Source organism: Schistocerca americana, chromosome 8, assembly GCF_021461395.2.
Source record: "Schistocerca americana isolate TAMUIC-IGC-003095 chromosome 8, iqSchAmer2.1, whole genome shotgun sequence".
NCBI classification, from domain to species: domain Eukaryota; kingdom Metazoa; phylum Arthropoda; class Insecta; order Orthoptera; family Acrididae; genus Schistocerca; species Schistocerca americana.
This window is the reverse complement of record NC_060126.1, coordinates 57,012,034-57,030,382: the sequence shown is the minus strand read 5'-3', so window position 1 is coordinate 57,030,382 and position 18,349 is coordinate 57,012,034. Positions and strand designations below refer to the sequence as shown.

The window sequence follows — 18,349 nt, the reverse complement described above, 5'->3', positions numbered from 1 at the left end:
GTCCCTTAAATGCACGTGAACAGGCAACCTTTCCGCTTTCCCACCAGAGGGAGACACCAAAGCTGCGATTGCCACAGCGGCGCCACCGCCAGAAACGGAGGGCGACTGCTTCACACAACGCGCTGCGGCGCGCTCTTCAAAACAGAAATTTTATACCACGGCTCAGTAATAACGGCTAATTCTGATGGTCTCCTCGACATTAAAACATGGGAAACAAAACAGCAATTTTATACCACGGCTCAGTAATCACGGCTAATTCTGATGGTCTCCTCGACATTAAAATATGGGAAACATGGTCCGTAATAGGATGTGTGATCTCCACGGACGACATCGCGTGCTCTACAACGTGTTAGGACGCTGGCCACAAGATCGGTAACGAGCTGTTGTGGTAGGACGTTCCATTACCCCACCAGCGCGGATGACATAGATGGTCGTTGGTGCGTCTTGACGTACTGCAGTACGTCTTCCAGCGCTTCCCACACGTGCTCGATGGGATCTAAGTCGGAGGAACTGGCACGCCAGTTCACTCGCCGAATATACGCTCGTTCCAAGAGCTGCTCCACCTGCGCTGTCAGATGAGGCCGCGCCACGTCATCCACAGCAAGCGGACAAGTAAGAGCAGGTCTCGCGTTCTGAGCGTTACGTTCAAAAGCAATTACAAATACATAACTACAAATAGCTTACCCACAGGGTCTAATCATTCAGTTTGTCACTATCAAAATAAATTATGTAAATAGCCCTATCCTCAGCCACTTTTGACACCGCCAAGGGACTGTTGACAGTCTGTGACTTACATTGAACCTAATACATTACTGGCCATTAAAATTGCTACACCAAGAAGGAATGCAGATGATAAATGGGTATTCATTGGACAAATATCTTATACTACAACTGACATGTGATTACATTTCCACGCAATTTGGGAGCACAGATCTTGAGAAATCAGTACCCAGAACAACCACCTCTAGCCGTAATGACGGCCTTGATACGCCTGGCATTCCGTCAAACAGAGCTTGGATGGCGTGTACAGGTACAGCGGCCCATGCAGCTTCAACACGATATCACAGTTCATCAAGACTATTGACTTGCATATTGTGACGAGCCAGTTGCTCGGCCACCATTGACCAGACGTTTTCAGTTAGTGAGAGATCTGGAGAAAGTGCTGGTCAGGGCAGCAGTCGAACATTTTCTGTATGCAGAAAGGCCCGTACAGGACCAGCAACATGCGGTCGTGCATTATCCTGCTGAAACGTAGGGTTTAGCAGGGATCGAATGAAGGGTAGAGCCACGGGTCGTAATACATCTGAAATGGAACGTCCACTGTTCAAAGTGCCGTCAATGCGAACAAGAGGTGACCGAGACGTGTAACCAATGGCACGCCATACCATCACGCGGGGTGATACGCAAGTATGGCGATGACGAATACACGCTTCCAACGTGCGTTCACCGCGATGTCGCCAAACACGGATGCGACCATCATGATGCTGTAAACAGAACCTGGATACATCCGAAAAAATGACGTTTTGCCATTCGTGCACCCAGGTTCGTCGTTGAGTACACCATCGCAGGCGCTCCTGTCTGTGATGCAGGGTGAAGGGTAACCGCAGCCATGGTCTCTGAACTGATAGTCCGTGCTGCTGCAAACGTCGTCGAACTGTTCGTGCAGATGGTTGTTATCTTGCAAACGTTCCCATCTGTTGACTCTGGGATCGAAACGTGGCTCCACGATCCGTTACAGCCATGCGGATAAGATGCCTGTCACCTCGACTACTAGCGATACGAGGCCGTTGGGATCCAGCACGGAGTTCCGTATTACCCTCCTGAACCAACCGATTCCATATTCTGCTAACAGTCGTTGGATCTCGACCAACGCGAGCAGCAATGTCGCTGTACGATAAACCGCATTCGCGATAGTCTACAATCCGACCTTTATCAAAGTCGGAAACGTGATGGTACGCATTTCTCCTCTTTAAACGAGGCGTCACAACAACGTTTCACCAGGCAATGCCGGTCAACTGCTGTTTTTGTATGAGAAATTGATTGGAAAGTTTCCTCATGTCAGTACGATGTAGGTGTCACCACCGGCGCCAACCTTGTACGAATGCTCTGAAGACCTAATCATTTGCATATCACGGCATCTTCTTCGTGTCGGTTAAGTTTCGCTTCTGTAGCACGTCATCTTCGTTGTGTAGGAGTTTTGATGTCCAGTAGTGTATGTCCACTTTTGGCACGGATGACAGCGGCGAAACATCGCGGCTTTGAAGCGATGAGGTGTTGGTAGGTCGCTGGAGAGAGTTGGCACCACATCTGCACACATCAGTCGCCTTGTTCTCGTAAACCCCGTGGAGGGTAGCGATGAGACCTGACGCCACGTTCAATCACATCCCAGACGTGTTCGACCGGCTTCTGATCTGGCGAGATCCGGGTCCAGCACATCAACTGGAGCACGCCACTGTAGTACTCGAACGACTTCACCACACTCCTGGCCTTGTGACATGGCGTATTATCTTGTCGAAAAAACATGATGTTGTGAAGAAGTGTACATGGTCTGAAACCACTGTATGATATTCCTTGGCTGTCATGGTGCCTTGGACGAACTCCATTGGACGCATGAGTGGCCACGTGATTGTTCAGCAGAGCATAATGGCGCCGCCGCCTGCTTGTATCCGTCCCACTGTACAGGTGTCAAGTAGCTGTTCCCTGGAAGACGACGGATTCGCGCCTTCCAGTCGGCATGCTGAAGAAGGTATCGGGATTCGTGAGACCATGCAACGCTCAGCCACTGCGACAGCGTCCAGTGCCGATGGTCACGTACCAATTTCAGTCGTAGCTGCCGATGTCGTGGTGATAACATTGACACATCTATGAGTCGTCGGCTGCGGAGGTCCATGGTTTGGAGTGTTCGGTGCACTGTGTGTTACGACACTTTTACTCTGGCCTGCATTAAAGTCTGATGTTAGTTCCGCCACAGTTCGCCGCCTGTCCTGTTTTATCAGTGTGCCCAGCCCACGACGCCCGACATCCGTAATGAGGAGTGGCCAGGTGGAACCCCACGACGTCTGGACGTGGTTTCACCTTGGTTTCGCCACGTGTTGAAGACACTCACCAGAGCCCAAGTCGTGCAGCTTACGAAATGCTCGTGCTGAGCCTCAGGGCCATCACAATCTGCCCTCAGTCAGACTTAGATAAATCCCGCGCCTTCCCCATTCTACACAATGACAGCACTCTCATTGATACTAAGTGCATCAAAAATGGCTCTGAGCACTATGGGACTTAACATCTGAGGTCATAAGTCCCCTAGACTTAGAACTACTTAAACCTAACTAACCTAAGGACAGCACACATATCCATGCCTGAGGCAGGATTCGAACCTGCAACCGTAGCACCAGCGCGGTTCCGGACTGACGCGCCTAGAACCGCTAGGCCACAACGGCCGGCCTAAGTGCTGTCACCTGGATGTGTTTATAGTAGGTCGGCGTTCGTGATGTTCTGGTTGATCAATGTATATTGTCACTCGGTTTCCAGACGATTCACCGCTTCCACTTTCTAAGGCAGTGTGGTGAGACATTGATCGCGTAGGAAACAAAGAGATCGAAATGAGGTAATAGATAAGGTCACACAAGTTACTGCTAACGATCTTAATTTATCAAGGCTACTACGAGAACTACTCTTTCTTATGATATATAAAATGCATGTTTGGCCATCAGCTACTTTTATTTTAAACTCGAGTATCAACAGGTTTCAGTCATGGACCATCTTCATGGATAAGGATTAAAATGGTTTAAGCCACGACACTAAATTTTTGTCATTACTTAAATAATGTGTAAAGCATTTCTTGAATGTCAGTATATGACACAAGATTTTTAAAAGTAAACATATTAAGTGTACATAAAGCAGTGTCATAGTCTACGTTAGTCTATGGCAGTTTTAGAACTGTAATCCTGTGTGAATGGAACAGGTCTGTTTACAGAGAATACAGGCAGCACATGCAATTGTTATGCACATATTTTAAGAGAAATACAAACACAAAGGGCAGGGGAGGGGTTAAAAAACCAGCAAAATACAATTAATGTGTGCTAACCATCGGACAACACAGAACTCTTGCACCAAAACATTCATAAATATCCCTGACGAATCTGTGAAACACTGTCCGTGGTTTTCGCATTCACCCGTATAGTTCTCTCTTGGTCAACAGATCATCTCTTGCTTCTTGTTGCTTGTTAACCCCTGTTTCCTAACGCAGGTATCTGGGCAATATCTGCCAGATCTATATTTATATTCCTTGTCATGATTAATGTGGGCTTTGCCATACTTTCGGTGTCATTAACATTATTCAGTAAGTGTGCTCTAATTGTACGAATATTTGTGGACTTTAATATTTAAGTAGCTCCCTTCCTGTCCAGAAATTTATTTGTAGCTTTAAACATGCCAAAGGCTATTCAACAGGACGACCGGAAATCTTATTCTTTGGCGTCATACGAAATACAGTGAAATTTATTAAGTGAATAATGAACACTTTTGGTTTATGCATTGCTAATGCAGCAAACCGATAAATGTCACTAGGTGCTTTCGTTTCGATGCAGTTGGAAATGTAAACTGCACTCCATCCACGGTTGGAAACAGCTTCCATTATATCAAACTGCAAAAAAATATGTTTTTAAGTCATCAGTTTTGATAAACGATTAAAGTAGAGATGTTTTTCCATTGATGTGGCTTATTATTTCTTATACATTTAACCATTATAAACAGTCGGATACAAAACTATCAAGACAGTCTAGTGGACTTAGACTTCCTCTCCCCCTTAGTCTTTTACAAGTTTGAAAAATTTATATGTTTTACCTCTTTGTTATAAAAGCAGTTGAAATTAATTTTATTGTGCAGAAACAATTTTAGGAAAGTTGTCATGTGCTGAATTATTTAATATTACTATAAATAATTAATAATAACTTCATATTGTGTGAAAATAATTGTCTTTTCATTGTCTTTTTATGGTAAACATTGAAATCTTCATCAGCCATTTCTTATATTTATCATACACTATTTTGCTGTATATTTTGACTGTGAGCTATTCCACACATATATTCAATGACAACTGCCAAATATGTTCCAGTGTACAATCCTACTTTTTACCATCATCATTAATAAACATTTTAGTCATTTTCGTATCATGAAACTATTATGTACACAGTATACACTTATTTTTCCTTTAGATCATTAACGTGGAGTTACACATAAAGAAAATACAAAATAAAGTTATAACCTCTTATACAGACCCAAACATCTTTTCTCACTGCGCGACAGCGCATAAAACCTCCGAAAACACCAAGGCGTCACTACGAAATAGTTAGGTATCGAGTTCTTCAGTAGTCCTAAATATCGTGTACTATAGCTGTCTGTAGTCAAGTGAGATATCTGAAAAGGAAGTATTGAGGCAGGTTCCCCCTGTTAGAAGAACTGAACTAAGACCGGGGATTGCGACAGATGCAGCCCAGCCAGCAGCAGAAGGAAAACTGTTGAGAGAGTGACGAGTGTGTGTCGTTGTGGTCGCAGGTCTGGCGCCCGGCACCGCTCACCGCATCCTGGCGGTGGTTCGCGACTGGGAGAAGCTGCCGCCGCCGGAGGAGTGGGTGGCGGAGGCGGAGGGGGCGGGGCCGCTCGACTTCCAGGATCCGCCGGGTCCGCAGCGGGAGCAGCTCAAGAACTTCCGCGACCGCCTGGCCGCCTCGCTGCCCAACGAGAACCGCGTCTACCTGGCGTGAGTAGCTAAGCCGACCTACTCACACGCACTCTCCGCTTCTGCGATCTCTGTGCATCCATTTCGTCACGTTGCCTGGGCTAAGATCTGTGCTGCACTTCCACGTCAGGAACTGCAGTCCTCACACGGGACGTGAAAGAGAACGAGGAGGTGGAACTATTCGATTTTTGTAACGTCAAAACGTGAAATTATACGTTTCTAGGAAAATTTCCAGGCAAAAATGGAAGAATTAACATATCAAATATTTTCCTTCTCGGAGAGGAACGTGGCAAATCAGATGCGAGATCACTGCCACGTCACGAACGGAACTTCGGAGACGCCATATTGGACTACTGAGATTGTACCTGAGTCCTGTGTTTGATGGGTTTTATTTCATAACTTACGTGTTATGAATACACACTGATGAGCCAGAACATCATGACCACCAGCTTAATTGGCTGTTTGTCCGTCTTTGGAGTGAAATACACCACTTATTTTAGGTATCAGGGATTCGATACGTGGCATTAGATGCCTACGAACATCTCACGTGGTTCACCTAAATAATGGGCCGCTGATTTGTGTACGCGGTGAAGGCGTCGGATAACGACCCACATAGGCTCATACCATTTACATCAGGCCGCCATGTCATCAACGGGACTTCACTAAATGCTCCTAAAACCATTGTAGCACGGTGCTGGCTCTGATGCACGGACAGTTATACTGCTGAAAGGTGCCATTGCCGCCGGGGAAAGCATAAAGCACGAAGGGATGCAGGTGGTTCGTAGCGTGTCTTCCATTGCTACCACAGCAGAGTGACTCCCATGGCATAATGCTGCTCCCACCAGCCTGCGTCCACGGATCGCTGCACGTTTCGAGACGCAGTTCACCTCTATGACGGCGTTTGTGGAGACTACCAGCGACCTAGCGTAACAAAAACGTGATTCACACAATGAGCCGACACGTCTCCATTGATCGATTGTGGAACCCCAGTGGTCCCGTGCCTCTACAACCGTAACTGACGATGTTGTTAGGTCAACAAGTGAAGACGTAGGGGTGGTGTGCTGCAGAGTTCCATGTTCAACAATGTATGATAAACAGTATGCTGCAAACACTTGTGCGTGCATCAGCATTGTGCTCTTCCGGCAGAGGTGCCACAGATCACTATCCGACCTACCTTACGGAGCAGACAAGCCTCCGAACCCTAAGTTCTGTAATGATCGTGGACATCCAACCATTTAGCGCCTAGTGTCTTTCCGTAGATGCTCACGACCGTAGCACGTGAACATTCGACCAGTTTCGCCGTTTTCAAGATACTCGTTCACAGGCTCTGCGTAATAATAACCTGCCATTTGTCAAAGTCGCTTATCTCCATGTAATAGTTCCAGACCGTATCTTCGCTAGGGTGATCCCCCGTCCATGTCTGCACAGCTTACATACTTTTGTTACCGCACCATGTGCCCGCAAAGCCACCGCATACAACGTCGAGGTGGCCAGTGGTAATAATGTTCTGGCTTATCAGCGTATGTTGTTTCAAAGCACAGGCAGCTAGAGGACCTCTGCAAATATCATTGGTGCTCTGTGTATCGTTTGTTCGTATAAAACGGTTTTATGTACCTAGAACAAACATTCATGAATCATCATGTTCACTCAATTAGGACGTGTTGCTTGATCCAACAGTAATATTGGCTTAGTGCCGTCACAGATGAGCACCAAGTCTCCATGTTTTTCAAGCTGACCACCAGACTGGGAAAAGTGGAGAGGTCCGACAATGCTTTGGTTCAAATGGCTCTGAGCACTATGGGACTTAACATCTGAGGTCATCAGTCCCCTAGAACTTAGAACTAATTAAACTTAACTAACCTAAGGACGTCACACACATCCATGCCCCAGGCAGGATACGGACCTGCGACCGTAGCGGTCGCGCGGTTCCGGACTGTAACGCCTAGAACCGCTCGGCCACCTAGGCCGGCCCAACAATGCCATGCTCAACGTCATTCCGCACATAGTGCTCGTCAGGCTTGTTTTCCTCCAGGCCGCGAACAAAAATGCGCCTCTCATTTTGTTCAAGGTCATGGAGTTTTATGAGGATTTCTGTACCATCACGTTTATTATACCAACGAATATCGGGTGTATAATATTTACTCATACGCTGAAGATCATTCTCAAAATTTTTCTCTCGGGCCAGAAGGGGCGAAGCAAAGCAAGTATTGTCGGAATTTTTGGATTAATACAGCCATTTCTCCTAACTACATCTCCTGGGAGAGAGATATGTGAAATACTTCCACGTAATAGATCACGAACATGTATGTGAATACCCAACCACAGAATTCCGGACTATCATTTTTGGTATTCAGGTAATCGGGTCTGTATTTTAGTTCTGATATATTTCACAGACCACTCATCAAGCAAGGTGCCCGGTGATATGGCGCCAATTCGCCCCTATAAACGATTAGCAGCTGTAGTGACAACGCCATATTTTGTGACTGCAAATTCACATCACTGCGTTGCATTACATTTCATTGTAGATATATGATATCGTGGGTCGTCCAGGATCTTGGAAATTTCCATTTCTCAGTCATGTTGATGTGGACAAAGTAGCTGGTTAAGATGGTGGCAACCAGGTGATTTCTCGATCTGTGCCTGCGAGACCCTGTTTACAAGTACGCTATGAGCCACTGCAGAAGATAATTCTGGAGAATAACACAGCTGGTGCTCATTAATAGGACGAGCTGAGGAACCGCTTCTGGCCGGCAGGTTTCCACAGGCTGATGGAGCGCTTGTGATGATGGCACGTGTGTTCACGACGCTGGCTGTGGGTGCTGGTACCACACAACCCTCTCCAGATGCATGCGGCGACAGTCCAGGTGTGGGTTCATATCCCCCCAACATCGCTAGGAAAAAAGAAAGAATAACGGATAAGCATCATGTGTAAGAGCAAAAAGTTTTTTGATAGGGATATACATGGGATCTGCTTACACAAACACACGTTCGCTGTGTGACACCAGTCGGACGTAGCCACTTCTAGAAGGGACAAAAAGCAACAATATATAACTATCATGTATACTGTACGGTTGCATTCGCCAGTTCGTGACGCGCACGTGTTCCTTTGTAACCCAATTGAGTACTCTTTTTGTTGAACATTTGCAGGAAAACTAATAAGACAAAGTAAAAATTTTGTACAGGAAAATAGAGACTATGTAAAGTGAAGAATCAGTCATGATAAAATGTGTTTATTTACAACTAAAAATTATCCTATCACCAGATAACGTTGTGTTAAATAATTGTGTGCGTCAGCATAAGAAGGGGTCATATTGATTAAACGTAACACATTCAAATCAGAAAACAAAGTTCCAGAACATTACATTAATTCGGAGTTGTCAACATTATCTGTGTTGATTTAGATATTCATATAAAGTTTAGCTTGATTTTTCTGATGGCAACTGCCTAAGTAATTGCTAAAACTTTAAAGATTTGTTGACAGCAGATCTAACTTAGAAAGTACAGCATTGAACACTTTTGTAGTGGCGTTATTTTTTCCCTTTATACTATGGTTTTTCGGTTCCCAATAAAGTTTGAGCCATCTCCTCGTATTGTTTGATATGTAGAAACACTGATTCATACAAACAAAACATATTAGTCAGTATATACAAACCTAGTCAGCTAAGCTATTCACCTCACATATTTCCATAACCGTTGGAGACATCGTAATTCCATTTTCAAGCAGGTGAACTGTGATAAAATTCTCACGAAGAGACGTATGTAAACTTCTCTTAGCCATATTAATTACAGAGATTCGGTATAAAATTCACTCTTCAAAATGCAACTATCGGAATTTCTTCTGCTGGCTAGAAAGAGACGATTTCAACGACGGTCCACTCTTCAAATTCTAATTAGTAGTTTCAGAGCAGTTGCGGTCTGTGGAGCTTGAGAGTAATCTCTTTGGAATATGAAACCGATACGTGTCGTATGCAAACGTTGGTGGTTTAATGCCAAAATAAAGAAATACTACGCGTCGGATAGCGAAGACACAGTGTTGCACCTCCGCTATGTCAGTTTAAAAGCGATAAGACAGGAAAAGTAAGTTTCATTCTGTCTGTGTAGCTCACGTGTATTGAATGCAGGTTAATTAAAAAAAACTAACGCCTTTTACAAATCAAGAGAAATTGGATATACTACTTCTTCATGCAAAATACAGAATGAACGCTGAGCAACAATTGATTTGTACGCACCCCCGAGAGATGGTGACCAACAGGAATGACAATTCAGTGAATGTCCAAGAAGCTGTTATTGGATGGGCACCGGAATGTTTCAAAGAGAGTAACGAACAAACTTGGGCCGAGAAGATGTCGTTCGTGAACCACATGTTGTGAAGTTAAGAGTACCTCTGCAGTAAGTCCGCACAGATCTGTTCGCACTCTGGGCGCAAACAGCTTGCAACGGTGATACGGTCACTTCACCAACAAATCAACCAACGGGATTGCAGAAGACGCTCGGAATTCTGTCGCTCGGTTCTGAAGCACGCCGCACGGGGTAGCCGCGCTTTCAGGGGCGCCTTATCACGGTTCGAGCGGCTCACCCAGTCGGAGGTTCGAGTGCTCCATCAGGCATGGGTGTGTTATCAGCGTAAATTATTTTAAGTTAGATTAAGTATTATGTAGGGACACATGACATCAGCAGTTTGGTCCCATAGGAACGTACCACATATTTCTGATGTAGCATCAGGGCAGTAGGTTCGTTCTTTAAAGTATTATCTTTAGCAGTGTAGCTACCTTTACAAACCGTAGAAAGCTGAATGTAAGAAATTCGCGTTATTAAGCTGTTGAGAATTTTCAGCTGCTGAGAGCCAGAGGCGATAGTGTGTGAAGCTTAGTGCGGGATTATGGGAGACTACGTGACTGGTCATTATATCGCTGAAGAAACCTTAATGGGTAAAAGACCGAGGTTCTACCACATGCAGTACGTAGATGTGAGTAGTGACAGAACTTTTTTTTTCATCAGTCTACTGACTGGTTTGATGCGGCCCGCCACGAATTACTTTCCTGTGCTAACCTCTTCATCTCAGAGTAGCACTTGCAACCTACGTCCTCAATTATTTGATTGACGTGTTCCAATCCCTGTCTTCCTCTACAGTTTTTGCCCTCTATAGCTCCCTCAAGTACCATGGAAGTCATTCCCTCATGTCTTAGCAGATGTCCTATCATCCTGTCCCTTCTCCTTGTCAGTGTTTTCCACAGATTCCTTTCCTCTCCGATTCTGCGTAGAACCTCCTCATTCCTTACCTTATCAGCCCACCTAATTTTCAACATTCTTCTATAGCACCACATCTCAAATGCTGCGATTCTCTTCTGTTCCGGTTTTCCCACAGTCCATGTTTCACTACCATACAATGCTGTACTCCAGACGTACATCCTCAGAAATTTCTTCCTCAAATTAAGGCCGGTATTTGATATTAGTAGACTTCTCTCGGCCAGAAATGCCTTTTTTGCCATAGCGAGTCTGCTTTTGATGTGCTCCTTGCTCCGTCCGTCATTGGTTATTTTACTGCCTAGGTAGCAGAATTCCTTAACTTCATTGACTGCGTGACCATCAATCCTGATGTTAAGTTTCTCGCTGTTCTCATTTCTACTACTTCTCATTACCTTCGTCTTTCTCCGATTTACTCTCAAACCATACTGTGTACTCATTAGACTGTTCATTCCGTTCAGCAGATCATTTAATTCTTCTTCACTTTCGCTCAGGATAGCAATATCATCAGCGAATCGTATCATTGATATCCTTTAACCTTGTATTTTAATTCCACTCCTGAACCTTTCTTTTATTTCCATCATTGCTTCCTCGATGTACAGATTGAAGAGTAGGGGCGAAAGGCTACAGCCTTGTCTTGCACTCTTCTCAATACGAGCACTTCGTTCTTGATCGTCCACTCTCACGATTATGTTACTTAAAATCCGTCTTGATTGCAATTTTTTTTTTTTATTATTCATATGATCGGTTTCGGTTCATTCAGAACCATCTTCAGATCTGATATTTCAGTTACAGGAGTAACCCGTCCAAATCCAGCATCTTTCACATGCTACGTCGCATAAAATTATTCCCTCTTGGTTGTTGTACATATTGTATATGACCCGTCTCTCCCTATAGCTTACCCCTACTTTTTTCAGAATCTCGAACAGCTTGCACCATTTTATATTGTCGAACGCTTTTTCCAAGTCGACAAATCCTATGAAAGTGTCTTGATTTTTCTTTAGCCTTGCTTCCATTATTAGCCGTAACGTCAGAATTGCCTCTCTCGTCCCTTTACTTTTCCTAAAGCCAAACTGATCGTCACCTAGCGCATTCTCAATTTTCTTTTCCATTCTTCTGTATATTATTCTTGTAAGCAGCTTCGATGCATGAGCTGTTAAGCTGATTGTGCGATAATTCTCGCACTTGTCAGCTCTTGCCGTCTTCGGAATTGTGTGGATGATGCTTTTCCGAAAGTCAGATGGTATGTCGCCAGACTCATATATTCTACACACCAACGTGAATAGTCGTTTTGTTGCCACTTCCCCCAATGATTTTACAAATTCTGATGGGATGTTATCTATCCCTTCTGCTTTATTTGACCGTAAGTCCTCCAAAGCTCTTTCAAATTCCGATTCTAACACTGGATCCCCTATCTCTTCTAAATCGACTCCTGTTTCTTCTTCTATCACATCAGACATATCTTAACCCTCATAGAGGCTTTCAATGTATTCTTTCCACCTATCTGCTCTCTCCTCTGCATTTAACAGTGGAATTCCCGTTGCACTCTTAATGTTACCACCGTTGCTTTTAATGTCACCAAAGGTTGTTTTGACTTTCCAGTATGCTGAGTCTGTCCTTCCGACAATCATATCTTTTTCGATATCTTCACATTTTTCCTGCAGCCATTTCGTCTTAGCTTCCCTGCACTTCCTATTTATTTCATTCCTCGGCGACTTGTGTTTCTGTATTCCTGATTTTCCCGGAACATGTTTGCACTTCCTCCTTTCATCAATCAACTGAAGTATTTCTTCTGTTACCCATGGTTTCTTCGCAGCTACCTTCTTTGTACCCATGTTTTCTTTCCCAACTTTTGTGATGGCCCTTTTCAGAAATGTCCATTCCTCTTCAACTGTACTGCCTACTGCGCTATTCCTTATTGCTATATCTATAGCGTTAGAGAACTTCAAACGTATCTCGTCATTCCTTAGTACTTCCGTATCCCACTTCTTTGCGTATTGATTCTTCGTGACTAATGTCTTGAACTTCAGCCTACTCTTCATCACTACTATATTGTGATCTAAGTCTATATCTGGTCCTGGGTTCGCCTTACAATCCACTATCTGATTTCGGAATCTCTGTCTGACCATGATGTAATCTAATTGAAATATTCCCGTATCTCCCGGCCTTTTCCAAGTATACCTCCTCCTCTTGTGATTCTTGAACAGGGTATTCGCTATTACCAGCTGAAACTTGTTACAGAACTCAATTAGTCTTTCTCCACTTTCATTCCCTGTCCCAAGGCCATATTCTCCTGTAACCTTTTCTTCTACTCCTTCCCCTACAACTGCATTCCAGTCGCCCATGACTATTAGATTTTCGTCCCCCTTTACATACTGCATTACCCTTTCAATATCCTCATACACTTCCTCTATCTGTTCATCTTCAGCTTGCGACGTCGGCATGTATACCTGAACTATCGTTGTCGGTGTTGGTCTGCTGTCGATTCTGATTAGAACAACCCGGTCACTGAACTGTTCACAGTAACACACCCTCTGCCCTACCTTCCTATTCATAACGAATCCTACACCTGTTATACCATTTTCTGCTGCTGTTGATATTACCCGATACTCATCTGACCAGAAATCCTTGTCTTCCTTCCACTTCACTTCACTGACCCCTAATATATCTAGATTGAGCCTTTGCATTTCCCTTTTCAGATTTTCTAGTTTCCCTACCACGTTCAAGCTTCTGACATTCCACGCCCCGACTCGTAGAACGTTATCCTTTCGTTGATTATTCAATCTTTGTCTCATGGTAACCTCCCCCTTGGCAGTCCCCTCCCGGAGATCCGAATGGGGGACTATTCCGGAATCTTTTGCCAATGGAGAGATCATCATGACAGTTCTTCAATTACAGGTCACATGTCCTGTTGATACACGTTACGTGTCTTTAATGCAGTGGTTTCCATTGCCTTCTACATCCTCATGTCGTTGATCATTGCTGATTCTTCCGCCTTTAGGGGCAATTTCCCACCCGTAGGACAAGAGAGTGCCCTGAACCTCTATCCGCTCTTACGCCCTCTTTGACAAGGCCGTTGGCAGAATGAGGCTGACTTCTTATGCCGGAAGTCTTCGGCCGCCAATGCTGATTATTTATCGAAATTTAGGAAGTGGCGGGGATCGAACCCGGAACCGAAGACGTTTTGATTATGAATCAAAGACGCTACCCCTAGACCACGGGTCACCATTAGAACTATGGGTGCCCAACTCACCTCTCCCTTGTGGGTACGGAAAGTGCTGCCCAGCGCTTTTCTGGTCGCCGGATAGGGCGTTCTGACGACCGAAGATGATCTGCATCATTGCGTTGTTGCTGAATGTGAAATGTTATCGAGGGAACTTCTTCAGTGTGTCCAGTGACTGAAAACGTTTGTGTGTGGGCATTTCGAACACTCGATGGAAGTTTTATAAAGTGGTTAGGACCAGATTCTTTTGTGATTTCCTTTTTGTAGGTGTTTCCGACGTAATTTTGGAAAGTAAGTTGACATTTAACTCGTAACTCGATGTAATTATTTAACAATTTTTAGACCTCACGTCCCTATTTCATAAGTCCATTCAATTTTTGATGTATAGCTTTCTTTGAATGCTCTGTCGGAAACCGGAGCTGAACTGTTACCTTTACAAACTGGTGAATCATCCTAACGCGCCAAGTTCTGTATAGTGTTGGTCGTACGCTAAAAGTGTATTTAACTGAATATTTCGCTAGCAACCTGAAAACTGTCAGACTTCTAAACTTCCTATTACAGATTGAGATCTAGCATCGGCGTAGCTACCCTACTTTTCAACATGGACTAATTCATGCAAATTAATTTATAGGAATTTGATTTTAATTAGTTTGAAACGTACATGACTGTCTGTAAATTAGATTGCATAAAAGAACGATTCACAAGAATACTCAGAATGACTAACTGTAGCTTAATATAAATGAGCTCTGTTACCAAAACGCATCTGTTGAATTTACTCGAAATTTCTCTAATTGAAAACTGTTCCAAGTGTTATGTAAATAATGTTCATTTAGGCCCTACAACAAATTCTTACCTTGTAACGGATACCTTCACTTTGCTCAGGCAGAAATGCTAACGATGATTTGAAATGAAACACTGCGCGTCAGTTTGCCTTCTTATGGGTATTTTATTTAAGTTGATGTTATAGAAAATTACATTTTAGTTTCTCTTTTCAAAATTATTTACAACTGTTCACGTAAAAGTGCAAGGCACGACAATGCAAATTTTACCGAACATGTTTCTTTTTACAGTGGAATATGCTTTATGGTTCAAATGGCTCTGAACACTATGCGACTAAGCTTCTGAGGTCATCAGTCGCCTAGAACTTAGAACTAATTAAACCTAACTAACTTAAGGACATCACACACATCCATGCCCGAGGCAGGATTCGAACCTACGACAGTAGGAATATGCTTTATGAAATATTTATAAATGGGAAATGGAAGTGCTTTGAAATTCATGCCTTTTAACGGCCCAAAAGAAATTCCTAGTACTACGGATTATCAGCGTTCTCTCTCTCCGCGTTTTCATACTCGATATTGTCCGCTGCTACAAAATATTTCTGTCACAAAATTTTGTTATCTTGACTTCCAAATACAATACTATTTAACCAATCAAAGTGGAGGAGAGCTAATTAGAATAGTGAAGACGTGGTTGATATTTCTCATTGATTATCACCACGTAGGTATTTTTATACATAATGAAATCTGTGCACAGCAATAATTACTGAACTCGCGCTTGCAGATAAAAGACTCAAACTAAGTTGCCTTTTTCTGAAGTGCTTTTTCTTTGCACAATGATCTGAAAACTCGTCCTTCATCTTCAGGCTACACAACATGGACTACCTCTGTGCGGCACCTCCGTTATCTAAGCTGCTCACTCCGCCATAATACAATACCTCTCTCCTCGACTGCACAACTATCACTGCGCAAGGCTGTATTCGACTGTTATGCAATGGCTTTCCCGCGTTTTTCTGAATAACACAACCTCTGGGAACCATATCATGTGCACCGCTCATGTGTCCTGCATACTAAGATATTTAAAGTGTTAGTATTCCGGACGGAACGATAATTTTCATTATATTTGCATTTAAAGATGCAACAAGTGGGTGATATACCGAAGTAACTGTGATTTATTACTATTTCAAACTACACAAATTTCCACATAAGACAGCAGTGGGTTTCCTTTCCAAAACAAAACAATGTTAAGTCGTAAATATTGTAATTTCTGCGGACATATAATCAGATTTTGAAGAGCGAAAAGCAGCTGGAATCCGTTCTTTCAGAACTACGATACTAAGAACCGAAATTTCTGTAGTTCCGTCTGAGAAAGCGAAGTTGGGACTGAAATCTCTGGAACTAATTTAGCTATGAAAGAAGACTGTTCGTCAGTTTCTGAAGAATTTTCCAGAATTAATTTGGTTTGAAAACAGAATTATGATGTCTCTCACCCTATAAGAAAACTCTGCGGTGTACAGTTTTACTTGAATCACGTGCATCCCAGGTGTGTTCAAAAAGTAGCTTGAACTGTGTGATTTGTCGGGTTATACTAGTCCTATGCGCACGATTTTTTGTTGTTGTATTAATAAACATATCCGAGAAGTATCTCTATACTGGTAGCTATACTGGATGTTTAGTCTATCGTCACTTGTTAAGATGGTTACACGGATTCGGTTACGTTGGGTGATTATTCATTTGTTTTATAAATCGTTATAAGAATAAAATAAAATGTAACAAAGTTTTAGAAGTGTCGAATATTTCTTTTCGTGAGTCTATTGTGAGTAAGACAAGGGTTTACGAGCGGTATAAAAGTTTCCAAGGTGGCTGTGAAGAAGATGGTAAACGTTGTGGACGCCCCAGCGCATTACCAACCTATGAAAACCTGGAAAAAATCAAAGAAATAATTATAAACGATCACCGAATCACAATCAGAGAAGCAGCTGATGACGTTGACGTTTTGGTTGAGTCATGTAGTGGAGACCAAAATTTGTGCCAAAGGTGTTGAATTTCGTGCAAAAACAACGGCGAATGGAAGTTGCTGAGGAGTCGCTAAATGAAGTCAACAACGTAGCAGAACTATTGAACAGGTGACGAAACATTGGTGTGCGGGTGTGATGTCGAAAATTGGACCAAGTCGTCCCAGTGGAGGCATTCTGGTCGGCCGGGGTGGCCAAGCGGTTCTAGGCGCTACAGTCTGGAACCACGCGACCGCTACGGTCACAGGTTCGAATCCTGCCTCGGGCATGGGTGTGTGTGATGTCCTTAGGTTAGTTAGGTTTAAGTAGTTCCGAGTTCTAGGGGACTGATGACCTTAGAAGTTAAGTCCCATAGTGCTCAGAGCCATTTGGTGGCATTCTGGGTTCTCACGCCCTGAAAAAGCTCGGCAAATGCGGTCGAATGTGAAAATTCGGATCATTGTTTTCTTAGATTTTAACGGCGTGGTGCATCGTGAGTTCTTGCCAACAGGTCAAACGATCAATAACGGGTACTACAGTTTGAGGTAAGCAATCCGAAGAAAATACCTGGATGTGTATCGAAATAATTCATGGCTTTCGCGGGGAATTTCTGGCGAAAAACAATGTTATAATCGTGTTCCAGGCTCCATACTCACCAGATGTGCCTTTTTTAATGTCGTCAAAAATAAAGAGAACCTTAAAGTCCCATCGTTTTATAAGCTTAGATGAGATTAAAAAGCATATCTCTGAAAGAGCTAAGTGATATCTCAAAGACAGACTTGCAGAATTGTTTCGGGGATTGGAGGAAGCGCTGGGATAAGTGTGTAACATACAATGAGGATTACTTTGAGGAGATAATATTAATGTACACTAATAAATAAAATTATTGCCAAAAAACGGAAATTTTCGTATCTTTTTAAAATCCTCTCGTATCTTAAGACATAGTTCGAGCTCCTAATTTTCTAAACAGCTTTTTACACGAATGCATAGTGTGTGTCCTACACATGAGACTAGCTACTCTCTCTTAAGCGGAGAAAATATGTGTTGGCTGTGACTAGTTCTCCCACAATACATTTCCTAGTTGTGAGGGGGGATGTCAATTATTACGTTCCGAACAATTTAATTTGCAGCGACCACCATCTACAAACAGGAAGTTACTCTCGTTTCTCATGTGATAACGAAGGTGAATGGTTTGTTACGTTGCACTGTTAACTGTCTTGGACAGGCGACGAAGCCTGGTTTTCGCTGTGAAAAATCCAGAATTTTGTCATCACTACACTGCACTACGGACGGATTAACGAAGATGAACAGAGCTTCCAACTGTTATTAGTGGACGTTCTCCCTCTGCCAAGGAATATAGTAAATGGAGTGAAAG

The 18,349-nt window shown here is 43.4% G+C and overlaps 1 protein-coding gene across 1 annotated transcript in view; it reads left to right on the top strand.

Moving 5' to 3' along the window:
- The first annotated feature begins 5,101 nt into the window (after positions 1 to 5,101).
- The window catches only part of LOC124545526, a 632,143-nt gene continuing 618,895 nt past the window's right edge, over positions 5,102 to 18,349 (top strand). The window contains exons 1-2 of the mRNA XM_047124474.1: positions 5,102 to 5,111; positions 5,551 to 5,755. Coding sequence (XP_046980430.1) covers positions 5,102 to 5,111; positions 5,551 to 5,755 — 215 coding nt within the window. The remainder of the gene's footprint in view (positions 5,112 to 5,550; positions 5,756 to 18,349) is intronic.